The 24,792-nt window shown below is 34.0% G+C and overlaps 1 protein-coding gene across 22 annotated transcripts in view; it reads right to left on the reverse strand.

Annotated features, from left to right (window-relative positions):
• TCF7L2 (transcription factor 7 like 2) overlaps window positions 1-24,792 on the reverse strand; it is a 220,498-nt gene that overhangs the window by 20,093 nt on the left and 175,613 nt on the right. For 11 of the 22 annotated variants that reach the window (XM_026704780.2, XM_026704781.2, XM_026704770.2 and 8 more), the window contains exons 5-9: window positions 23,263-23,395; window positions 18,576-18,678; window positions 16,308-16,394; window positions 1,951-2,091; window positions 360-519 (exon numbers count right to left, since the gene is read on the reverse strand). In XM_026704780.2, the coding sequence (XP_026560565.2) occupies window positions 360-519; window positions 1,951-2,091; window positions 16,308-16,394; window positions 18,576-18,678; window positions 23,263-23,395 (624 nt within the window). The remainder of the gene's footprint in view (window positions 1-359; window positions 520-1,950; window positions 2,092-16,307; window positions 16,395-18,575; window positions 18,679-23,262; window positions 23,396-24,792) is intronic. The other 11 variants (XM_087932722.1, XM_026704785.2, XM_026704786.2 and 8 more) reach the window with 3 other exon arrangements.

Here is a 24,792-nt window from a genome sequence, read left to right on the forward strand (position 1 = left end):
AGTGGAGGCACCAGATTTGGTTGGCAAATGAAGATGACAAGGCAGTGATTACATTTAAACCTAAAAATCAGGTGAATCAGGGAAACACATCTATTAACATTAGATAGCACGTGTAGATTATATATGTTGTAGAAGTGTAACTACATATAGATTTAATAATCATCTATATGTTACCCTAAAATGTAAGGAAATGCCAAAAGCCCATCATGTTACAGCAACAAAGTCAAAAAAAGGCTACACATTCCATGGGATAGGCATAATCTCCCTGAAGTATGTTTATGGATTGTGTCTTTTCATTATAGCCATCTTGCTTTTTTTATCTAACAAGGTTTGTATACATACCCTGACTAGTTACCTACCCTTCGACCAAGAATCTGATTGATGGCAGCACTCTCTTTCAGCGTGCATTCTGCTACAACTTTCGCTCTCATTTCCTTCATATACAACATAAATGCATTAAGAGGTTTCTTTATGTGTGGTTTCTTTTTCTCCTCTTCTTTTTTGGAGTCCTGATGTTTTCTAGACAGTTGACAAGAAATAAAAAAAACAGAACTTGCATGACATTATATATTTCACAGGTACTCTCTAAGTAAAGAATCTACATAGATAGACATTGTTTAAATAAACTTGACATCCATTAACTATGAACAAAACACTGATCGATGAGACAACAGAGATCTTAATTAAAGCCTAAATGTTTGTGTAAACAAATTTAAAATAAATGGATAATAGGTCAGTGTTTGAGTGTAACCTTACAAGCCAAAAGTTGATCCTGTGATCCTTGTCAGCTTCCAATAGGATATTAAAAGACTCGATGCTGGAAACCCTGGAAAATCACTAAATCACTGAGCTAATTGGTCCAATGATCAAACTCAGTCTAAGACAGCTTCTTATGTTCTAAAATCTTATGTTCAAAAAAGGGGTTGCCAACCTGTTGGACCTCAGGGACCACCAAACTCATAATTTTAAATCCCAGGGGCCACTAACCGGTTCTGTGGGCATGGCCTAATTTGTGGGTGTGTCTTGGTGGTCATGTGACTGGCTGGGCATGGCTTGTATGTAAATATTATAAATATTGATATAAATATTGATATTTTTTATTAAAAAAGAGCAATTTTTACCCCAAATCAGACAAAGCAGGCAGGCAGATTAAGTTGCTCACAGAATCACAGAATCATTCAGTGGTCTATCTATCTAGCACCGGCAAGTTCAGTCTGTCATATAAAATTTGTTTGCAAACAAACTTATAAAATTTACTAGCAAGCAAACTCACAAAATTAACTCACAACACAACATGTATGTAAATATTGATTTTTTTTATATATAAAGAAAGAGCAACTTTTACCCAAAATCAGGCAAAGCAGGCAGGCAGATTGAGTTGCTCACAGAATCATTCAGTGATCTATCTATCTGCCATTGGCTAGCTCAATTTCTCAAATTTACTTGCCGTGAGTCTGCACTGAATAACAGAACATTCAATCCTAAGGGAAGTTTGGTTGTGCTTAAAAGCAGAGCCGAAGAACTAAAGACTAGCTGGAAAGCAAGAAATCAAACCATTTCCTGCTTCCTAGCTAATCTGAATCTCCCGGCACAGCAGAACAGATGATGGTTGGAAAAATAGCAACTTAGCAGTCAAGTTTGCAGGGTAAGGAGTGGGTGGGTGGGGAGCGTTCCTGCAGGCCATGTAGGCAGCACAGCCTTGTGTTTCTGCGCAGCCTGGATTAATTGCTTTGGGAGGGTGCTCTGGTGAGATTTCTCTGCGGCCCACCAAAATTTTCTCACGGCCACCAATGGGCTGTGGCCCACCGGTTGGTGACCACTGTTCTAAAATGTCAACCTCAATGGCATATAGAAAGTCTTTCCTACACTGCTTGCTACAAATTAGACCATCATTTGAAACTAAAATAAATGTAAACAATGTAAATGTAAGCAACAATAACAACAACTTACGAGCTATGGAGTGAGCCAACATCATTCTGGGAAGATTCTTGTTTGACTGTTGGGGTGACTATTGCTGGATGAGGAATCCCAGTTGTATGTAAACTATGATGTGGAGGGACCATGTGTGGAGGGAACCTAGAGGAGATAAAGCTGTGTAAATCGTCAGAATAACAATGAATGAATGGGGACAGGTGTGTACATACATATAATAAAAGACAAAATGCAAGAATATCTATTAAAGCATATGAAACCTGGTTCAAAATACATTTTTCCCCAAAATGATGTATCTCTAGTCATTAAATTAAAGAATTCATTTAGTAAAATCACTGTTTTTTAATCTAATATATATAAGTAGCAATTTAGTTCATGAAAACACAATGAAATTACAGCTCATTCACTTGAACATAAAACACACATCTTAAATTGCAGCAATTTATGAAAAATAAAGCATTAGAAATTTAAACCAAAGGCAGAGTATCAAATCAAATTGAAGATAAAAAGTGGCTGTTTTGTTATTTATATTTACACATAATAAAATGTTAACAGTACAATAGTTAAAGCAATATAAAAATAGATTTTTATATTATATTATGTATGCACATACTTATTTTAGATATATTTTATTTTAGATGCTATATTAGTACATATTACCACTGGGGAAATAAAATTTTGGGCATTTGTTTTATAAGGAAATGTAGTGACTATATCTATGTAACTACATTTGAATAAGCATTACAAAGATAAGCATATGTTCTGAAGTTCACAAAATAAGAATATACAGTATCTCGTAGAAGTCAGTACACCCCCTCACATTTTGTAAATATTTAAGTATATTTTTTCATGTGACAATACTGAAGAAATGACACTTGGCTACAATGTCAAGTAGTGAGTATATAGCTTGTATAAATGTGCTATCCCCTCAAAATAACACAACACACAGCCATTAATGTCTAAACCCATGGCAACAAAAGTGAGCACACCCCTAAGTGATAATGTCCAAATTGGGCCCAAGTAGCTGTTTTCCCTCCCTGGTGTCATGTGACTCGTTAGTGTTACAAGGTCTCAGGTGTGAAGGGGGAGCAGGTGTGTTAAATTTGGTGTTATCGCTCTCTCTCATACTGATCACTGGAAGTTCAACATGGCACCTCATGGCAATGAACTCTCTGAGGATCTGATAAAATGTATTGTTGCTCTACATAAAGTTGGCCTAGGCTATAAGAAAATTGCCAAAACCCTGAAACTGAGCTGTAGCACAGTGGCCAAGACCATACAGCAATTTAACAGGACAGGTTCCACTCAGAACAGCCTCCCCATGGTTGACCAAAGAAGTTGAGTGCCCATGCTCAGTGTCATATCCAGAGGTTGGCTTTAGGAAATAGATGTATGAGTGCTGCCAGCATTGCTGCAGAGGTTGAAGGGGTGGGGTCAACCTGTCAGTGCTCAGACCATATGCCAGACACTGCATCAAATTCATCTGCAGGGCTGTTGTCCCAGAAGGAAGCCTTTTCTAAAGATGAAGCACAAGAAAGCCCGCAGGCAAGCAGACTTAAGGACAAGGATTTCTGGAACCATGTCCTGTGGTCCAATGAGACCAAGATAAACCTATTTGGTTCAGATGGCGTCAAGCGTGTGTGGCAGCAACCAGGTGAGGAGTACAAAGATAAGTGTGTCTTGCCTACAGACAACCATGTGGTGGGAATGTCATGGTCTGGGGTTGCATGAGTTCTGCTGGCACTGGGGAGCTATAGTTCACTGAGGGAACCATGAATGCCAACATGTACTGTGACATACTGAAGCAGAGCATGATCCTGTCCCTTCAGAGACTGGGCCGCAGGGCAGTACTCCAACATAATGACCCCAAACACGCCTCCAAAACTACCACTGCCTTTCTAAAGAAGCTGAGGGTAAAATTGATGGACTGGCCAAGCATGTTTCCAGATCTAACCCTATTGAGCATCTGTGGGGCATCCTGAAATGGAAAGTAGAGGTGCGCAAGCTCTCTAACTTTCACCAGTTCCGTGACATTGTCTTGGACGAGTGGAAGAGGACTCCAATGGCAACCTGTGAAGCTCTGGTGAACTCTATTCCCAAGAAAAAATAATAATGGTGGCCACACAAAATATTGACACTTTGGGCCCCATTCGGACATTATCACTTAGGGGTGCACTCACTTTTGTTGCCAGCAGTTTAGACATTAATGGCTATGTGTTGCATTATTTTGAGGGGACAGCACATTTACACTGTTATACAAGCTATATACTTCCTACTTTACACTGTAGCCAAGTGTTATTTCTTCAGTGTTGTATACTTAAATATTTACAAAATGTGAGGGAATATACTCTCTGTGAGATACTGTATCTATATTCTACAGGTATATATTATTATGTCACATTATTTGCTATTGACTATCTAATATATCATGAATAGTACAACCAGACTTAAATAATAAATTAATGCAGGGAAACTTTGTATAAGAGAAGAGAAGAAATGGAAAAAGTCATACAGAACAATTTTTAATTTTTTTAAAATTAAGCAACAACTTGGTGAAATCCATAATTGGAATATATGTTGCATATATAATTATCAAGATTATTGAGGATGTAGGTATTGTAGTCTAACAGCTCAGGAGACTGCAAATTAATACCTCATGTTTCTGTATATGTGTATTTGTGTGTGTTGTGTGTGTGAAGGGGGGGAAGAGAGACAGAAACAGAGTGGATGACTATATTTAATAAATAAACTAACTGGATATGTCAATTTATAAATACTTGGTGCTCAGAGAAATAGATCAATTAAGCTAGTACCAATCAAAATAGAACAAAATATCTACCTTACATAAGCATCATCCTTTCCCCTGACAAAGAAAGATTGGCTTTTCAAAAAGAAAATGCCATGAATAAGCTATTTCCCAAAAGCTCATTAAATTTAATGGCCTTAAATTATAAAAGAAAATCCAATTGTCAATAGTTTTTTTTTAAGCAGAATCAAAATACAAAATTATTACAACATGGATGGCACTTGAAAATATAGGAGTAGAATTCTACATCTATGGGTTGCCCCTATTGTGGTTGGGATCCTGGGGGATATAAAAGCTGCTTTTGACTTAGATCATCCTGACTTGTGTAGAAAAAAGAAATATTTCCTATACTCTTATGTCATGGTCTATATAGCATTACAGTGCTTTTACCTCTATGGCAGAGTTTCCCAAAGTGGCCAAAATTGATCTTCAAGGAACCATGGGACTATACAAGGTTGATACTATTATTATTTTGCTTTGTTGCATAATCACTCTGTTGTTTAGATTGGGCATTTTTGTCCATTTTTTCCATTTGATCCTTCCCAAGGATCCCAGATAGGCAGATATTATTGTTTAATAATATTATAGATATTCTTACAGGATGTGAACTATTCCAAATAAAAATGCCTTTTACAATTGACTGGTTGTGATTTATCAATGCTGATGGTGTTCAAGTGATGCTCTTTTGGTATTTTGGAATTGAACCAAAGGTGTTTATTAATATTGGTACTATCTTTGTTTATTTTTGCCACAATTGTCCTACCTCCCTTTGCTGGTCTTTCTATTTTAGTTCTCTCCCATCCCAGTTATTTCCCTCTTATTCTGCTGTCTCCGGGTATTTCAATGTCCAATTTCTAGGGGTTTTTTGTCTTTCTTATCAACAATTGTTGAATCTGTGGCGTATGCTTGTAATGCTTGAATTCTACAGCCTACAGAATTCTACATAGGATACTTTAGCTTCTTCATTTTCTATTACTTTATTTATTTTGTAGTCCTACCAGTTCTTGCTTGAAGGCAAATGTCACTTTGGATAGCAAGATGGGTAGCATATAAATTAAAGTAAGTAAATAAGTAAGTAAGTAGTAAGTAAGTAATAAGCATTTCTTGCAGATATTCCACTGTAGCATTGTTTCTATTTTGTCATGCCGTTGTTTGCAGTTGGTCTGTGTGATATTGCAGCACCTAATTAGATGGTTCACTGTTTCTTTTGCTTCTTAACAGAGGCAGAATTTGCAGTCTTCTCAATTCTGCCTTGTATATATTTTTATTCTTAAGGGTGGGTCTTGGGCAGCCAGGATTAACCTTCCATTTTCCTGCTCTTAGCCATTCCCCGCTCTTAACCATTATTGTCATCTGCTTTCCTGTCTAATTATTTTTTAATGTATCAGCCATATAATACTTTACCTCTACATGTACCTATTATACTATTCATTTGATCTTTCTTATAAGTCAGTTGATCTTTTTAGCATTCAATAAGTCTTTATGGTTCAGTGCATTTTCTTCACTGTCCTTCAGATATTCTTCCAATATCTTTTTTTCAAGGACACCTATTTCCTTGGTAATAAGAATTTGTCAATATCAGACATCTAGTGGTGAGTTACATTGGCAACTTGTTTGCAGTGATAGAAGTGACTAGATTGATAGTGACTTCCGGTCTGCAGCACTTCAGGGCAGGCAGGAATCTGCGACTGTGCACGGTTTTTGCCTGCGCTTGCTGCCCAAGTGCCCTGAGCCACCCGGCTTCAGAGCTAGCCACCTCCGTAGAAGGTGGCGAAGACAGGGGGGATCTGGCAGGGTCGAGAGACATCGCACCTCTCTTCCCTAGCTGGCAAAAACCCCTTCTCCAAAGGCAGCTGAGCGGCGGTCAGAAATGGCCGCCACATAGAAGATCTCAGCCGGAAAAAGAAAGTGCAGGAGGAGTCGCGAAAAAGTGAAAGTGGTTTTTGCTGACCGGGATAAAGTAAGAGAAAGTACCCTGGAACTTGAAATTTGCCAAAGATAAATTGTTTCCAGAGAGATTTACAAGCGGCGAATGGAATTTTAAAAGGAAAAGTTTTTTTTTCTTTCTTTTCACTCTCCTTCCTAAGGTGACAGCGAATGGAACCATACGAGAAATCGGAAAACCCGCATTGGAGGTAATTAAATGCTAAAGGGATAAGGATTTCTGAACATTTAAAAAAAAAAAAACCTTTTTTGCTGTGAGTGGGAAGGGAGAGGAAAAAAAATTGGAGCAGAATTTGAAAATAAGGAGAAGATTGCCTAGAATTTTAAAGAGTTATTAAACATTAACAAGACTTCTAAAAGATATATTTTAAATGGAACTTTGTGACTAAACATTAACCTCAGAAAGAGAAAGTGAAGAAAGGAGAAAGTATTAAAAGAAACAGCCTATTTGGATTGTTTGGTGATTTTGGAACTTCTGAGAACTATCTTTGATTAAAAGCACTTGAGTGGTTGTTTGGAAAAACTTTTTCTCTCTACAATGGCATCACTTGTGGATGAATTGAAATTTGAATACCAAAAATATAAAAAATAAGAACAAGAAGGGAAGGATTCTCTTGGCACTCTCTTTCAATTTTTAGAAATGGCGGTCTGTACTTATGAAAAGCTGACTGCGCAACAGGATGACTGGGATAAAGAAGAAGCCATCTTTGATGAACAAGTGACTCTATTTGGGGAAGGAAAGGAGAAGGAGGAAAAGGAAAAGGGGACTCTAAGACTTGGAAAAACAACCAAAAAAGAGAAAAATAAGGTGAAAAGTGGATACTATGTTAGAAAACAACAGAAAGGAGGAAAGCAGAAGAGGAAAACGGAGGTGGAGAGACAAGGGGGTAAAAGGGGCAAGGAGAAGAATAAGCAAGGGAGAAAGGAAGGGATGAGAAGCCTCAATGGTGGGGAGCAAGATGCAAAGAAACAAAATTCTTTTAGAGATAATGGGTAAACTTTATTGAAAAAGGGATTCTGGAAAGGTGCATAAGATTGTATTTTTATATTTGTATTTAGAAATAATCTTAGAAAATTAGAAACAATATGTAATTTAAAATGTGATAAAACATTTAGTGTAATTTAGTGAAATTTTTGTGAAGAAAAAGAAAGGAATGAAATAAATGAGAGAATTGAAGTAGGAGAAGGGGGAACATTTTAACGAAATAATGATTTAAAATATGTGATGTGGGGGGGAAATAACTATGGAAAGCATAAGTGTTCCCATAAAGGTATGATATTTAATTGAAAAAATAATGTGTAAAGTGTTTAAGATATAAATGAATATCAATATTAATGATTAGATTGTGTAACTTTAGTGAAATTTTTTGTGAAGAAAAAGAAGGCAATGAAATAAATGAGAGATTTGAAGTAGGAGAAGGGGGAACATTTTAATGAAATAATGATTTAAAATATGTGATGTGGGGGGAAATAATTATGGAAAACAAAAAGTATGATATTCAACTGAAAAGTAACATGTAAAGTGTTTAAGATATAAATGAATACTAATATTAATGATTAGATTTGTATTGGCATTGATAGTTATTTTAACTACATTATATACTTATAAAAAAATTCTTTTTTTCTTTCTCATAAAAAATATTGTATAATTTTAGAATGTACCAAAAACAGAATCCCAATGTAAGCTATGTATTATATTAAGTATTATAAATATAGGGGAAAGAGATAAAGGCATCATACTCCAATTAGTGTACAGGAGAAGTTTTGTTTAAAGAAGAAAGATAAATGGATAACTGGAAACAGAACAGACAAAGAATAATAAATATTATGATTTGAACTGAGATGAGATAAATAAAATAAAACTAAGAAAGTTTAAAAGAGATGAGAAGCTATATAGAAAATTGAAAATGGTAATAAGATATGGAATGGTATATAAAATGAAGATGAATTTGAATTTGTGTCTGTACGAAGAGTTGTAACCCAGGACTAAGCAACTTTCAGAAAAGATGTTTTAGTTTTATGTTTCTATGTTTTGTGTTTTTGTGTGTTTATGCTTGATTGAGTTAATAAAACCTTGGAGGAATGTTAGAAGAAGATAATTGAGAATAAAAGATAGAAGAGAATAAAACAAGTCAGATAGAAATATAAGTATAATGAATAAAAACATATAAAATAGATAAATATAGAAAAGAAATATAATTGAATAAAAGTAAAGGGAGAAATAATGAGAAATTTGAAAGGATATGTATGTGTTTATAAGGAAATGTGACAATGCTGCATAAAATAATGTTTTACTTGCTTTGTTAAAATTTACAAATAACTTTCAGAAAATAGGTTTTATGTTCTTATGTTTTATGTTTTGTTTGTCTTTAAAAACTAATAAAATTTGTTTTAAAAAAAAGAATTTGTCAATATCACTTTGTAGATGAAGGACATGATTCATTATTGTTATTTTTCTATTTTCCTATTCAGGGTTTTTACTTCAGTTCAAGCTCAATCTACTAATCCAGATGTATATCTAACGACTGGAGTTGCCTAGCTGTTAATTGCCTTGATGGTGTTCCACCAGTGAGGTTAAAGATCTTTTCCATTCTTCTGAGATATTCACTACTGATCTTCTTCTTGACTTCAGTATGCTTGACGTTATCTTGAAAGATGCCCAGGTATTTGTAGTAACCATCTTCATTCATACTCTTGATGTTATTTCCATAGGGCATCTGAGTAACCTCAGTTTTAAGTATTTTTTCCCTGTTGATGGTAAGGGGGATATATTTGTCCACTTTAACCTCCATTGTAGTACTAAAGAATGTCCTCCTTCATAGGAAGCAAATATATTCCACACTAGCAACTTTTCACTGCCTTATAAAATACAAGCAAAAATATCTTCATTCCATACCTCACTCCATTGTCTATAAACTAATCTCTAAATCCCCTGCTAACTGAAGGAACACTTTGACACTTTATAGCCATGTCCTGATTTGTTCAGTATTGTACACAGCTGAATCAGTGCAAACAGTAACAGTGATAGTGACTCTGCTTAAATGATTCATCTATTGACATCTCTTCCATCTATCAGCATTAATCAGAAACTATGTCTTCCATTCTGCCATTAAATTTTGCACAAAGCTTCCATTGACTTGATTTCTAGGAACCTGATTATCTAATCATACGTCAGAGAATCAAATACCTTCTTGTAATCAATCCAAATTAAGGTAGTTCTTACCTTCTGACCAAAATTGAGCCCACAATTATAGTCATAACTCATGACAATCAATAAGCAGGTCATCATGTGATCATGCCCAATTTTACAATCTTTTTGTGGTAGTTGTTATGTGAACATTGTGATTGTGCAGCTTCCCATTGTAAGTTGAGCACTATCTGCACATTCAAGTTGGTTTTCCTTCTTTTGAATTTTTTTAAAATGATCTTGTTTGTTGGAAACTGATCTTTTGAGCAATTTTCTTTCTGCTTAGGTGGAGTGATCCAATTGTTTTCAATTGGATGCTGTTGGACTGCCTCAGCCCACCACACTAATTAGCGATTTGAAAGTTGTTGGTAAGCAAGAAATTGTCATTTAGTTGCCTGGTACTGCCTCTTTTGCTGTATCTTTCATTATCAAGTAGGTTTTACCAGATGTTAACCAATCTTCAATTTCACTTCCTTCTGGTATATTGTTAAATGGCTAGGCAATGAGTAGGTTATGACCAAAAAATATGCATTTCATTTTCACTGAGTATCAAACTATTCTTGATTTTCCTTGCCCTTTTCTCCACCACTTCCATTGTTATTACACATTTTTCATTTCAGCTTCGATTTACAAGTCCTGGTATTTTTTTTTTCCAAATTGTTTCTCCATAATCCTAGCATCACCTAATATAGCAACCTCAATGAACCAGACTTTCTTCTCTTCAACCCCATTTATATCAGTCATGTTGTAAACAAGAGGTCTATCTGTTTGGATCTTTAAGTCCTAGAAGATCTTAACTCATTTTCCAAAATGTTCCCAACTTGCTTTTCTACTGAGAAAATCTGAAAATTTTCATCTGTTAATTGCAAAAGGCTTGGAAGCATAGATATATTATGCTTATACAGTATCCTAGTTTCTTGGGAAGCTTTAAGTGCATGAAAACCAAACCAATGTAATAATGTAATAATATGTAATAATTGGCAATTGTGATTTCACACTGTTGTGAACATTTGGAGCACCACTTGGACACCAAAATCATCATAAGTTAATTACAAATTTACTTTCAATAGCTCATATTTCTGTAAAAATATCTTTAATATATTTAATACCACTAAACAACTACATCTGCCTATGCCAGATCCTTGGAAATGCCAAATCCAATCTAAACATCTAGTTGTCACCAACCATAATAATAATAATAATTTTTGGAATAGCTTACATCCTGCAACATTACTTTTAATAACATCAAGCAACACCATCTCCCTCTTGCAGGTCCAGAGGAAGGACTCAAAAGATGGATCAAAATGCAAAATCCAGTCTGAATATCCAACTGACCATTCGATAAACATAATAATACATTTGGCCTTGTCAACATTAGGATAAGTATCTTTCTGGACATTATCATTTTTATTACTTGTCATTGCTATGATCTCACTTTTATTAATAATAATAATAATAAACAAATTTTGGTTACCAAGCAGCCAAAACTGATAATAAAATCTGACATTTGCTTTATCAAGATGATCTGAAGCATTATGGAAAATCAGAAATGGAAATTCACTTCTTGACAAATATTTTTAGTACACATTTTGCAAAGGAATTGGGACTAGGGAAACATGTTCATGTAAGAATAAAGCAGATAAAATCCTGTACACTGATGGAATTTAAATGCCAAATGGCTAAATCATCAGGAGCTCTCAGGGAAATTGGCCAAGAAACATTGATGCAAGTTGCCACTAATAAATATGATGGAAATATAGTTCTAAAAGTTGTAGAAAATGTACAGATTAAAGTATTGTAAGATTTCCAAACACAAACTGATAACGTCTTGGCTCATAACACACGAGCTTTTATTGGTTGAAAAGAAGAAAATGTGGATAATTGAGGTGGGTGATACCAGGAAATATTGAAATAGAAGAAAAGGATTTGCAGCAGATATCAAAATCTGAAAATTGAAATTGAAAGATCACGGCATTAAGTGGTCATGGCATGCCATTGGTTATTGCCACTAGGTATTATACCAAAAAAATCCAGGATCGCACTTATAAAATATCTAATTGACAAAATTTCTATCTGTCAATTACAAAAGGCTACACTGATTAGATCTGAATATATACTACTTCAATATCTAGAGTACCACTAGGACACCATTGGCATTGACAATGTAAATAGAAAAAGTTGTAAAAGACAGCTTTACTTGGAACAGGTCACATCATGTAACAATATTTTTAACATCATAAAACAAGAAAATGTGCCTATCCTAGGACCTTTGGAAGAGCTGAGAAGGTGGATGAAATTGTCAACCCCTATCTGGCTGAATGCGCAAATCCCCTCCTCCCCCATAATGCATGGAAAAAACCTTACTGTACTACCGAATAGAGCCACATTATCTCCGTCTGTGAAAACGGAAAATCCATTTTCTACAGGTAAAACTCTTGTGGAAAACGATGAAAAACATCTAAGATCTTATTTCAGTGCATGGGTATACCTCATCACCTAATGAGTCATTTCCTCAGAAAGGATTCACATTCTTTGACATCTATAAAAACAAATGGGATAGAAGAAGAGATTGGAAGAGAACAAAGGACAGAAAATGAAAAGAAAAAGTTTTTAATTCCAGATTAAAGACTAATAACAGAGTTAACAGAATAACAGAGTTGGAAGGCACCTTGGAGGTCTTTTAGTCCAAGCCCCTGCTTAGGCAGGAAACCCTATACCATTTCAGACAAATTGTCCAATCTCTTTTGGATCATGGTTGACTATGGCAAATTGGGTGTAGTTTTATTGATACCTTGTACAAATATTTGCTTGTTTTTTCAATTACATTCCTTCAAAAATATGGATAAGCAGTAGATTCTCTTGAGTGGAATGTCAAAACCTAAGGGATGCACAAGGAAAAAACATAGTACCAAACCTAATCTATTTTTATGAAGGTTGTATTATCTTAAATAGTTCTTAACTTCTAAAAAGCTAGTAGACAAAAGGATAAGCAATGATACAGATGTGTTAACTTTAAAAGCAAGTTTGGAAAGTCAAATTATGCCAAACTGGATGAACAAGGAAGAAAAATAAAAGGTGATGAAGACATACCAGACATATCCTAAAACAAAGTGATAACAAAAAAGTAGCTATTTATTTCTGTCTGATTTTTGATAAGAATGGGAAGAACTAGTTATACTAGTGCTAAAAACAGATGATGTTGCAATTACATTTTGCTGTGTAAGGAGAAAATGTGTATTATTATTATCTATGTAGAAATACACCCTTCTCCTACCTGGAATCTTTCAGAATTTCTCCCTGGGAACATGGCCTTTGGGAATTTTGGAACTAAGCTTTCAGCACCCCAAAAAATGTCCTGTATTAAACTGTATACTTTAAACTCTGACTGTAACAATGCATTGAATTCTTTATTTTAGTGTCATTAGGACAGAATATTTTTCCCATGTGAATAAAAAGGAAAAATTCACAGTATTCTCTATCTATAACTTCTTTCCTAATTTATTCTGGGAAAATCTTAGGCAAAGTCATGACGAGATGAAACTAAACCTTGTGATAAAATGTCTTGACACGTAACCTTGGAAAAATAATATATTTAAAGGTCTGAAAAACTCTAAATTTAGGAAAATGCTTAAAGAATGGGAAAAACGGTAAAGATCATTGATAAAGCAAAAAAGAGTGAAACGAAGAAAGACAAGGTTTTCCAATGTTCTAAAAAACAATGTTAATTCCCAACTTCAAACCTAAAATCTGCTTAATTTTAAAAAGCTTAAGATTCAGTTTCTGAGTTTAGTGTTATTCCGCAATGATGGTTTTACTTTGGATGAAAAAAAAAGTTGAGTTTGAAATATGTACGTATATGCATCAAAATGCCAGGAAAAGAAGCTATTCTTTACTTTCTTATTTTCATAAAAATGAAAGGGCACAGTGTCAAAAGTATTAAATATTAACCAACAGAATTACAGGTAGTCCTCAATCTATGATGCAATCAAGCCCAACATTTTTGTTGCTAAGTGAGTTAAGTGAGTTTGCCCCATTTTGTGCCATTTTTTTGCACACTTCTTAAGTGAATCACTGCAGTTTTTAAGTTAGTTAAATGATTGTTAAATGAATATGGCTTTTCTATTGATTTTGCTCATCAGAAGGTTACATGACTCCGGGACATTGCAACCGCCATAAATGCAAAAACAGACTCGCATTTACTGAATTTTGAGCACATGACCACATGGATGTTGGAACAGCGGTTAAGTGTGAAAAACAGTCATCAGTCACATTTTTCAGTGCCATTGTCATTTTGAACAGCCATTAACCAAAATGTTATAAGTCAAGGACTACCTGTATTCATTACAATATGGCAATATAATAAAAGCCACATTAATAGTAAAAGCCACATTTTTCAAAGCTATGACCCAGTCACACAACAGGTGAATTAATTGTGCCATTTGTGTGACTGTGTCATAAAAAAAATTAAACGTCTTCTCTGTGTATCTGATACATGAACTGCTATGTACATATGGATTTTTGCTTTGTGTCTCTGAGTATATAAGGAATAGTACTCTATACATTATATAAGAGACAGAGTGAGATCCTCTGGCCTTGACTCTCTTCTGGCAGATCAACATCTATCTGAATTGCAATAAACACTGTAAAAATTCTAAGTAGCTCATTATATACCCTGTCTGCTTTTATGGCTCCAAGCCAGAATATAATGATGAGCTGTAACTTGTTAAGGACAACTAATTTTTTGTTCCCGGCTGTCTCTGGGGCTTATGTCTCTTATTCCCTCTCACTTTATTTCACTGTTGACATGTTTCTGTTAACTGGATGTCATCTGCCTGCCTTGATTTTATGCACAAGCAGTGGGATGCATTTTTCCATGCAACTATTCTTCTTTGAATTGCATTGAGTTTGTCATTATCCTCTCATTTTCCCCTTGCACTTGTAACATTTCATCTATTCCTGCCTCATTTTATTTTATTTTTTCCCCCTGAACCATGGTGCACCCACATTATGCTTTATACATGATCTTGCTCCCTTTGATGCCGGCAGATTTCACAGCCAACCCTCGTCAGGAGAAGTGCCTACGACCAATTTAGCAGGCTGAGGGCCCCGAGCTTCAACATCTCAATCTAAAGGGGGTCACAGAGTGGCACAAGCGAGTGTCAGCAAGTGCTGTTTAATTGCCAATCTAGGCTTCTCCGTGGTGTTTAAAGTATAATGACCCATCACTTAATTCTGAGAAGTCCTGGCCCTGCTGCTGAATAGAATGAATATCAAAGGATGTGCCAGAGTAGGGCAAGGAGCATACAATTCTTATAACTGTTGTAAGTATAATAGACTTGTACTTCTGTCATCCCCTTATCACAATAATGTATTTGGTTTGCTGTATACCCCTTCTAACTAGCTCTCTTTCATAAAGGCCTAGTTAAGGAATATATTGTCTCCCTTTCTCTCACACTTCCCTCTCTTATGAAAAACTAAACAAAATAAATAGAACTACCTCACTGATAACAATTAAACAAAGTTCAGACCCTGCTTATCTTTTACATATATACAAAATTAATAGCAAAATAACAACAGACTATGGAATCTAAATAATGTGTTTGCAGGTAGAATTTGTTTATTTGGTTTTCCATTGGCCAAGAAACTTCCTTTCTACTTCTTCATATCCCTGCTATTTTTAAGACTCTTCCCCTTCTGCTGTCTAGCCTTCAGAGACATGAGGTTGAATCTAGATACTTGCTATGTAATACATGCTAATTCAATTACGAGCCATCAACAAAATGGATTAGCTGATTCAGCCCATCAGGAGAGTCTAAACCTCCACCGATTTAATTAACTGGACTGAAAATCAGATGAACAGAGAATAAAACTATCATTAGGAGCAATTAGTGATTACTTAAACATAGCCTTACCAAGCAGTTTGTAAATAAACTATCATCTCTTGGAAAATTAGGTGGAATTAATTGGAGTTTGGGGAAAAGAAAATAAATATGTATCTCTTAATCAGTAGAGGATCAGGTGGGTCTTTTTATCTGAAGTAAAAATATTTGGCAATGAGGAGAAATTTTAACACCCCTCTAACAGCACAATAAGTAGATTGCTTCTGTTCTTCACAAGAAACTCATGTCAGAAGGAAGAAGACATTCGGAAAACAAAATGTGTAAGAGCATAAGCTCCTGGTTTTTTAATATCCCAGGGTTACTAAACTACTTTTCTCCAGTCAGCTTTCAGTTAAAACAAATTAACTTCTAATCACAATATTTCATTATATATTATAGGGTTTTTTATAGAAAACAATGGAGGATAGTTTTTCACATTAATTGGGAAGATTAGTGTATAATTAAGGCATATGATTTAGCAAAGCTTTGTCATTCAAAATGAATAATAAATGGAAGTATCAGTTGACCCATATTTTAGACCCAGGTATTTTGAACTCACCTTGACATGGAAGCATTGACAGTTAAAGCAGTGGGATAGGGATGTCGGAATCCTCCAGTTGTGATTGGATAGACTGGCTGACCTTGCCTGGAAAGATAGGGAAGGAAATGATTAAAAAATAACAATTATGGGTTTTTTTTAAAAAAAAAGTTCTCTGCCCAGTAAGTTTTATTCTCTTTTGATTGGAATAAAAAATCTTGGGCATTGTACAGCAACAGATCAAAGGAAAGAAACTTAGAACAATTTGAATGCCATAAATCTGATACGAATGGCTAATTAAATTTTATAACCTCTGCTTATGTCAATAGAGACCCTCTCCCCAAGCTGAAACTAGGTGTTTTGTTGTAATAATTAAAGGCGAAGTCTTGCTTGCTTTAATGGAGCCATCACACTAATTGAGGGCTACACATCCAAAGGAAAACAATAATGAATGTAAATTTATACCAAAATAAAGTACAGTGAATCAAAGGACTTCAGTTGCGCTTTGGGCCTCTTTTGGTATTTAGATCTCGGTGAGAAAACATTAAATTAACAGAGCTTAATTTGTAGCCTTTTGTCAGATTAACAAGTGTTGACAAGAGTTACCAGGGGAGAGTCCCCAAGAAGTATTGTGGGTAACCAATAGACAATCATACCTCATTATAATAATTAAAAAAATACAGCAACACACCAAACAACATTCTTATGAAAGCTTCATAGATTTTTCTGACTGAGGTTTATTTGTCTATGCTGTGTTATTTTTTATCTGTAATGTTTGAACTGAATGGAAAAGATTTTGTCTGGTATGTATTGTTATTGTTGTTGGTACTATTAATATCCTAAATACATCCAATTTGTTTTGGTATGAAGTGGATCAAATCTTTGTTAAATGTAAATTGGACAAAAAAGCATAAAGTAGAACTATCATATTTTTAAAGTATTTGATATTATAAAAATCTTGCTACTATACAGAAATGCATTGCTTTGTTCATTTGTTAACAAAATCATTAATTTTTTTCAGTCTCTGGACCATATTTTTCATCTATAAAATAAAAATAACTTGTGTAATGTCAAGAAGGCGGCTTTCACAAAATATAATAATAAATAACTTTATAGAGGTATGCACAATGAAAGCCATTTGTTGGGCAAAGTAGCTGACAACCTTCTACTTATCGAAAATAAAACACATTAATAGTAATTTGTATAATGTTATGAAATAATTTGCATAATTTGTATTATTAATACGCAAAGGAATGTGTAACAGAAATATGCAATATAGGTTTGCCATGTAGATTTTATTAATCATAGAAGCTAAAAATTAGAAAATTCAAAAATCACGAAAATAATGAGCAAAAGCCAAACATGCTAAAAATGTTGAAATATTATAGTGCCTAAAATATCTGGTTTATTTGACCAGCTAAATTATATGAATATTTGTACATTTTATTGAGACTCTCTTATCTTGAGCAGGATGTTGTAGTAGAAAGGAAACCAGTATGTTCCCAGAATTATTTGCTACTGATATAATTAGACTAAATTGTCTAACTTGTTGACATTTGTGTTTCATTAAAAAAAGGTTTGATAACTTCCCCCTTTTTTGTTTTGTTTTCAACTAAGTAAAACACTGAAAATTATGCTTGAATAATTCTAGTGTGATCCTCATGTCCTAAGTCATGTCAGGTTCATGAACCTCTGTAAAGTTGTCATTACCTAGCTTTAAAAAGGCAATAAACGCTCTGATTAAAATTGGAATCCTTGATTAATGTTCATGTTATTTACACATTTTAAAAACAGTTTGTTTCTTTATCAATAGTTTCCTTATCCAGTCATGTAACTCTCTCTTAATGTTAGAAACATGTTTCATAAAAATAAAAAAATATTACAAGACATGAAAATAATGTATCTTTGGGGATGAATACAAACAACTTTAAGTATCATAAAAATAACCTCAAAATTAACAAACTGCTAACATTAAACTCTCTTGGAATTTTTATTTGCAATACTTTGTACTAACATTTGAAATAAACATTTCATGGATCATCAGAAATTAAAACAAATTAAAAGCTGCACATCACATCATTCTTACTCAATATTCTATGTCCCATCATTTAATTTGTATTGACCAAATTATTGATTTCTCAGTGTTATAAATTGGCAGCCGGCTTGTTTATTTTAAAATGCACATTTTAGGCAAAGGAAATAACCATAATAAACATCCCCTTTTATGCATACATCCACAAATACATTTATACATTAAAAAATTAAAAATTAAAAAATGGAACTCCTTACTGTGGTACTAACCATCCTAGCGGATGGGGAATTTGCCCTACAGTGCCCGGTGATAGTGGATAATAAGGAGATATATCTGGAGGATGTGGAGGCCGTGGAATTCCTAGGAAAGAGGAAGAGAAAACATCACAAAATTGGGTCAGGGCAAAGCATAAAAAGAGAAAAATGAAGGAAGTAGCACACAATCCTAATTTCTATGCTGTATTACCTATTTTCAAGGGCAAGGCCTACTCACTGGCCTTCTTTACTGGAACAATCTGTTTAGTATAGTACTACAAAAGTAGGAGAATTGATCTGTCTTTTTCTCCACACTCAAAGACCAGATGATAACCTTACAAGGATAAAGTTCTCGCTCTACCTCTATTTTGTGCCATCAGGTGAGTTGCTCCTTTTATCCATACCTTTAATAACTGAAGAGGCATTTTTCAAAAATAAGATCATCTTATGAAGTGATGCTTTTTCCTTTCTATTTTCTCCCTAAAGTTTCCTTCTCATCTTGCATGGACAAATTTGTTCCAGTTTTTGTTTGTTTTAAAACTTTACAACCCTGATGACAAGAGAATCTTCAACCCTCTTCATGGAGGTGGGATAGTGTCATCTGTTATTTGATGCATATTAATGCTTCCTTTCAATTACTTGAGTATTTTTCCTTTGTACTTAACAAAAATTTAAATTTATTACAATATTAATTAATGGACTACTTGATGTATTTATAATCCGTGCCAACACATTTAGTCTGGCAGCATGAGTACAAATAATAAGTTGGTAGTAAAGAGGAGTGCAACCAGGGTTGGTAGTCTTCCATTGTGCCCAAAAGGATGGTATATTTTTCCAAGTGTTCCTGTCCATTCTACTAGAATTGACAGGACAGGCATGATTCAAATCTTGTCCATCAAACAGTGCCATCTTGGGGGGAAGGGTGGCAAGAAGCATGACTTCTCTGTCAAAGCACCTATCTTTTGGAACACCAGGCCCTTCAGATTCACTTGTTCTCAACCCTGCTGGCATTTTCTAAGACCTTGAAAATGTTGATGTTTCCTTAAGCATGGGTTTTGGAGATTTGGTTATATCATCAATGTGATTTTTTTTAAAAGTATGGTTATTGTATGGGCTGGCTTAGATTGTCCACAGGCACAATTATGCTATTATTGTGGTATTCATTTTATGCTTATAGTTTCTTTTTTTTAAAAAAAAATTGCTATCAGAGTTCAAATTGCAATATGGCAGCTCTAAAAATTGTCTAAATTAAGTAGCTCTTCCATTGGCATAACCCAATAGAAAACCAAAAGAGAGAACATTTAGGATTTGACCTTAAAGCTATTCTGATCCTCTATAAAAATAAACACAAAGAGATGCTTCCTATCTTCTGTCACAGTTGCTATGAACAAGCAGTTCTGGGAATGCCAAGATTCAACACAGAATGCATACATTTATTTTATATCATTTTACCATTATATTCAGGTAACTGAAACCTTAAAACAACCTCTAGAATTTAGACTTAAACTTATGAAATTGATGTAATTCACTAAAATCAGGAGTAGCGGTAGGATTTCTGGTTTCTGTATTAAGTCACATTAGAATAAAAGTCAAAGGAGACAGTTACATTTTATACAGTTTTATAAATGACATTTAATTTAATTATTCATTTAATTAGAAATTTATTTTTCCTCTAAGCAAATAGTAAGCAGGAGTATTTGGATAAGAGATGTCATAGAGAAGCAAATTCTTTTTATGCCTATCTCAGCATAATCTGGATCAGAATCCCATCTTTTACATTTGTAAGGTGGGAAAAAAAACCAGATATAATTTCTAAGGATAGGGATATTACATAGTTTGGCCTTTATATTGTGAGAATTGGGTACACTATAAGTAATATTGTTTTTGTAGAGATTTGTATGGATTGGGTAGATGCAGCTTGATTTCTAATAACTTGCATACTGTACCGAATCCGGTTTTATCACTAAATTATATGCAATAGAGAACAGCGATTAATCCTGTTTTTTAATGATTAAATACAGTTGAAATACGTATTTACTATATATAATTCAAATATATTTAATCAGTATTTTTTAAATATAGTTGAACTATGTATTTACTATATATAGTTCAAATATATTTAATCAGTATTTTTTTAAAAACACATGATTAACTTGAATTTTTTTTTAAAAAAAATCTCACCTCCCAGTTTTGTGTTGCTGATTGGGTTTTTAAGTCTTTAGCTAAGATAAATAAATGCCTGGAAAGAGTTTATTTGGAATTGTCCAAATATGTAGCTGCTGATATTTCCTAAACTTGTATCCTTCCAATGTGTTATGATTACAACTCTTTGGCCATAGATTTAGACTAGGAAATTTCAACATATCTATAGAGAATAGATTAAAGAAAGATTATAAATGTATATCCTATAATGTTAACTTTCTCAGGAGAGTAACAGTTGGTTAGTATTTTAAAGTGGCTTAATGCTTTCCAGTTCAGATAAAACAAGATTCGTGAGAGAAAACATTACAATGAAGAGACACAATATTCACAGCTCTAAAACTATGTTTAAGATGTTCAGAAAGCCTTGATTATAAATTAAATCTTCCTGTGAGATATTTTCAAGTAATGGCAAGTTTCTTTTTTTCTTCATTAGCTGAACAGATTAACTAGGCTTTAAAGATTTAGTGAGTGGTTTACACCCTCGAAATAATGTTTCACAGAGCAACATTCGTAGATGGATGCATGATATTCCTTTGCAAGTTAGAATTTAGTAAAATGCAAGAATAGACAATTGTGGCATGTGGAAAAATGTAGTGCAATAATCCATGCATTTTTGACACATTATTTAAATTGTCTGAAACTTTAATAATCTTTAACCACATTTGACATATATTCAGATTATCAATTTTACTTTTTTTTTTCCAAGTTTAATTGGATTAACCTCTTCCTCGCAGGGTCTACTTAATGCTGATAAATCTCAACCATGTAAAGAATACAGTGCAATTATAATTCTTTAAAAGGTAAGAGGAATATACTGCATATAGTACCAAACTTTTTTAAAAATGCTCTTTAATATCTAAAAGTGCTTTAAATTTATTAACAATAATAAATGGCTTTGAAGACTGGTAAAGACAATGTTATTTATTTATTAAACTTATATGCCACCCAGCTTGCCTACAGGTGACTCAAAGAGACTTACAATCACTAAAAATATTGTCCTATTTCTTCATTAAATGTTGATTTACAAAATTCAAAAATTACCATGGCATTTTTGTTCAGACAATACTAGAGCTTGTCCTGTTCAACCTTGAATCAAAATGGTCTTGAACAATTCATAAACCTTGATCTGACCATGAGAATGCCTTGAATAGCTACAATGAAACTTTTTGAAAGAAGTTTAGGTCAAATCTGGATTTCCTTCTTTTTGAAATACTTTGATTAAAATGTGACTTTTTAATCCTTTGGCCAGGATTAAATTGGATGTTAAATGAAATGGCCACTAATGAAATTGTGACTCTGCTTATGATCTTATTTTATCTTTTCATTTTTTAGAGACCTGGGAAGGTCATACATTCAAGGATCAGTCTTAAAGCTACTTTTTCATCATCCTCATAACAGGAATAGTTGCTCATCAAGAGAGTCACTAAACAAGTACTACTTGTACTTATTTAATTTAATAATAGTACAATTGGCTTGTTTTGTAAGATTTAGAAATGTAGTTTAAATGCAACTGAGCACAAAACTATTATTATGTTTTGTGAATAATTATGACTGTTATACAACACAATATATAGATACAGCACAACAATATCAGATGCATAGTACAGCAATATCAGCATCAGATGATTCAATTTTACCTATTTTCATATGCTACCTAAAGACCAGAGCTTTATGTGAAGTTTGGATACATTTAAATATATGGGAATAATTACTTCAATAATATTTTCTTTCTGTAAACTTAATATGAAATGTTCACATTGATGTAAACAGATGGTTAAAAATTCCATTGAAAAAGTGAATGTTTTCTCAGGATTTATACAAGTAGTCCTCAACTTACAACCACAACTAAGGGCCAAATTTCTGTTGCTAAGCAAGGTGGTTGGTAAGTTAGTTTTGCACCATTTTATGACTTTTATGTTGTTGTGTTTTTGTTAACTAGTTTTACTCTTGTGAAACTGGTGAGTTACTGGAATCAATTGATTAGGTGACATATAAATATATAATACATTAACAAATGATCAGTGGACTTCTAGAATATATATATATACATATACATACATAAATTTGCTCATATAGCTTTGAGAAGAATAACGTTGTTTAAAGAAATTTATCTATTTTGAACAGCTTTAGAAACAATTGAGTATCATCTTGGTAATTTTCTTTAAACCACAGATTTAATTTCTGGATGGTATCGAAGTATCTTACTAAAAAATAGACATTAGAAATGGACTGAGTTATCATTAGTGTGCATTGAATGACAGGTCACACAATTTCAAAGTGATGCATAAAGGAAACTACGACTTACATAACTTGTGAATTTTCTTCACATACAAATAGCCTGTTTTTTTTCCATCATTTTAAAATTCTTTTTGTTATACTTTGCCAATGTTTTTCTTCTTTAATTGACCAGACACTATCCCTTTTAAATAATTGCTTTAATGTCTAGCATCTTCTCAAACATCCTTCTGGAGTAAGTCTTGCAACCTACCTGTTTTGGGATCTACATCGGCTGGTAAGTGTGGAGGAGGATTCCCTGGCGTGAAGTGCTCATTGCTGTATGTAATAAGCGGTGTAAGAGGATGTACATGGTGTGGGTGCTGCACAACTGGGACTTTGTTAGACTGTAAAAATAGAAAATAAAAAGTATAGGAAGATGTTGCATTAGTATGTTCCAAGTAGATATACTAAAGAAGCTGTTTATGCATATGCACATGTGCCCACATGCACACACCCACACAATCATACACACAGATACAGTCACAGATGTTTTTAGCATTTATGACTCTTTATGTGCAGAATGTGAGAATATGCTCAGGAGTTTTCTTTATTCCTCCTTTGTCTTATGCTTTGGGATTCTTAAGTTTACTTACTAGGAAGTATGCTGAAATAAACTCAATATTGTTAAGAATGAAATTTCCTGACCTGTAAAATGAAGCCCCTTTACTCTCTTGTAGGAAGTTCTTCACAGTCACTCTTGAAAACCACTCTTTATATGGTTTTTTTCAGTGTTTTTTCACGTCCTTGCCATGGCTATCACAAAACACTCAGGACAAGTCATGAACTGGCTAGTGTACCCTCCAAGAGACCAATTTTAAAAAAATAGCTTCCAGTGCCCCTGCCCCTAATCCCAACGTAACTATATCACTTGTTTCTGATGCACAGTGAATTATGGGGTGCCATGGAGACTTATCTTTAAAGGAAATGGAAAGCCAAGAAGGTGGGGCAAGCTAAGGGTTCTAGCCAATGGAAAATCACCCATTCTGAAGTTCCGGCATTTGTATAGCAAATTGTGCTTGCAGTCTTTCCTTTTCCATTGTCTTTGAACTAGAAGAGGTCTGATGTGGTGAGAAAATGTAGCAAATGCTGTACATGGAAGAACCTAGGCTTCATTTTATTTAAACTCTCTATACCATGATATATTTTGAAGAGTGTAAAGATTTTTATTGCGATATAAAGAAACATCTTACCATTTGGAACAAAACTGCTGTTGTAATATTAAGGGTTTTTTTGGTCTGTTTCCTTTGTTTAAATTAAGACATGGTGTTTGCACCATTAAATTCCGAGGCTGTGTGTTGTTTACTGATCTCTACCAGGTATAAAAATATTTTTCACCCTTTGCCAAATAAGAAGCTCTAAAATTGCTGACACACAGATCTTACAGTCAGAGATGTGTACACTGCAGAGTTTACTTCAGGGCACATAGTTCTGGTCACACTTAAAATCCATGTGTCAGCAATTGCGCTGCTGGTGGACAGGAACCAACCTGAACCAATCATGCATCTGATCCACCTAGAAACAAATTAGCATGGGCCCTACAGTATTTAAAAGAAAAGGAAGATTTTGGCTTTTTCAAATGTCACTATAATCTCACTATAATGCAACTTTTTTTCTGAATACTTTTTAAACTTTATCTTCAAGATATGTTCATGTCCAGTTCCATATCTTTCTTAAATTAAAATTTACTACTGACCCACCATCTATTTCTTTTAATTTTTAGAAGTATGTCCTAAAGAAAGAA

This window comes from Pseudonaja textilis, chromosome 4, assembly GCF_049901715.1.
Source record: "Pseudonaja textilis isolate UNSWEBS1 chromosome 4, rPseTex1.2, whole genome shotgun sequence".
NCBI classification, from domain to species: Eukaryota; Metazoa; Chordata; class Lepidosauria; order Squamata; family Elapidae; genus Pseudonaja; species Pseudonaja textilis.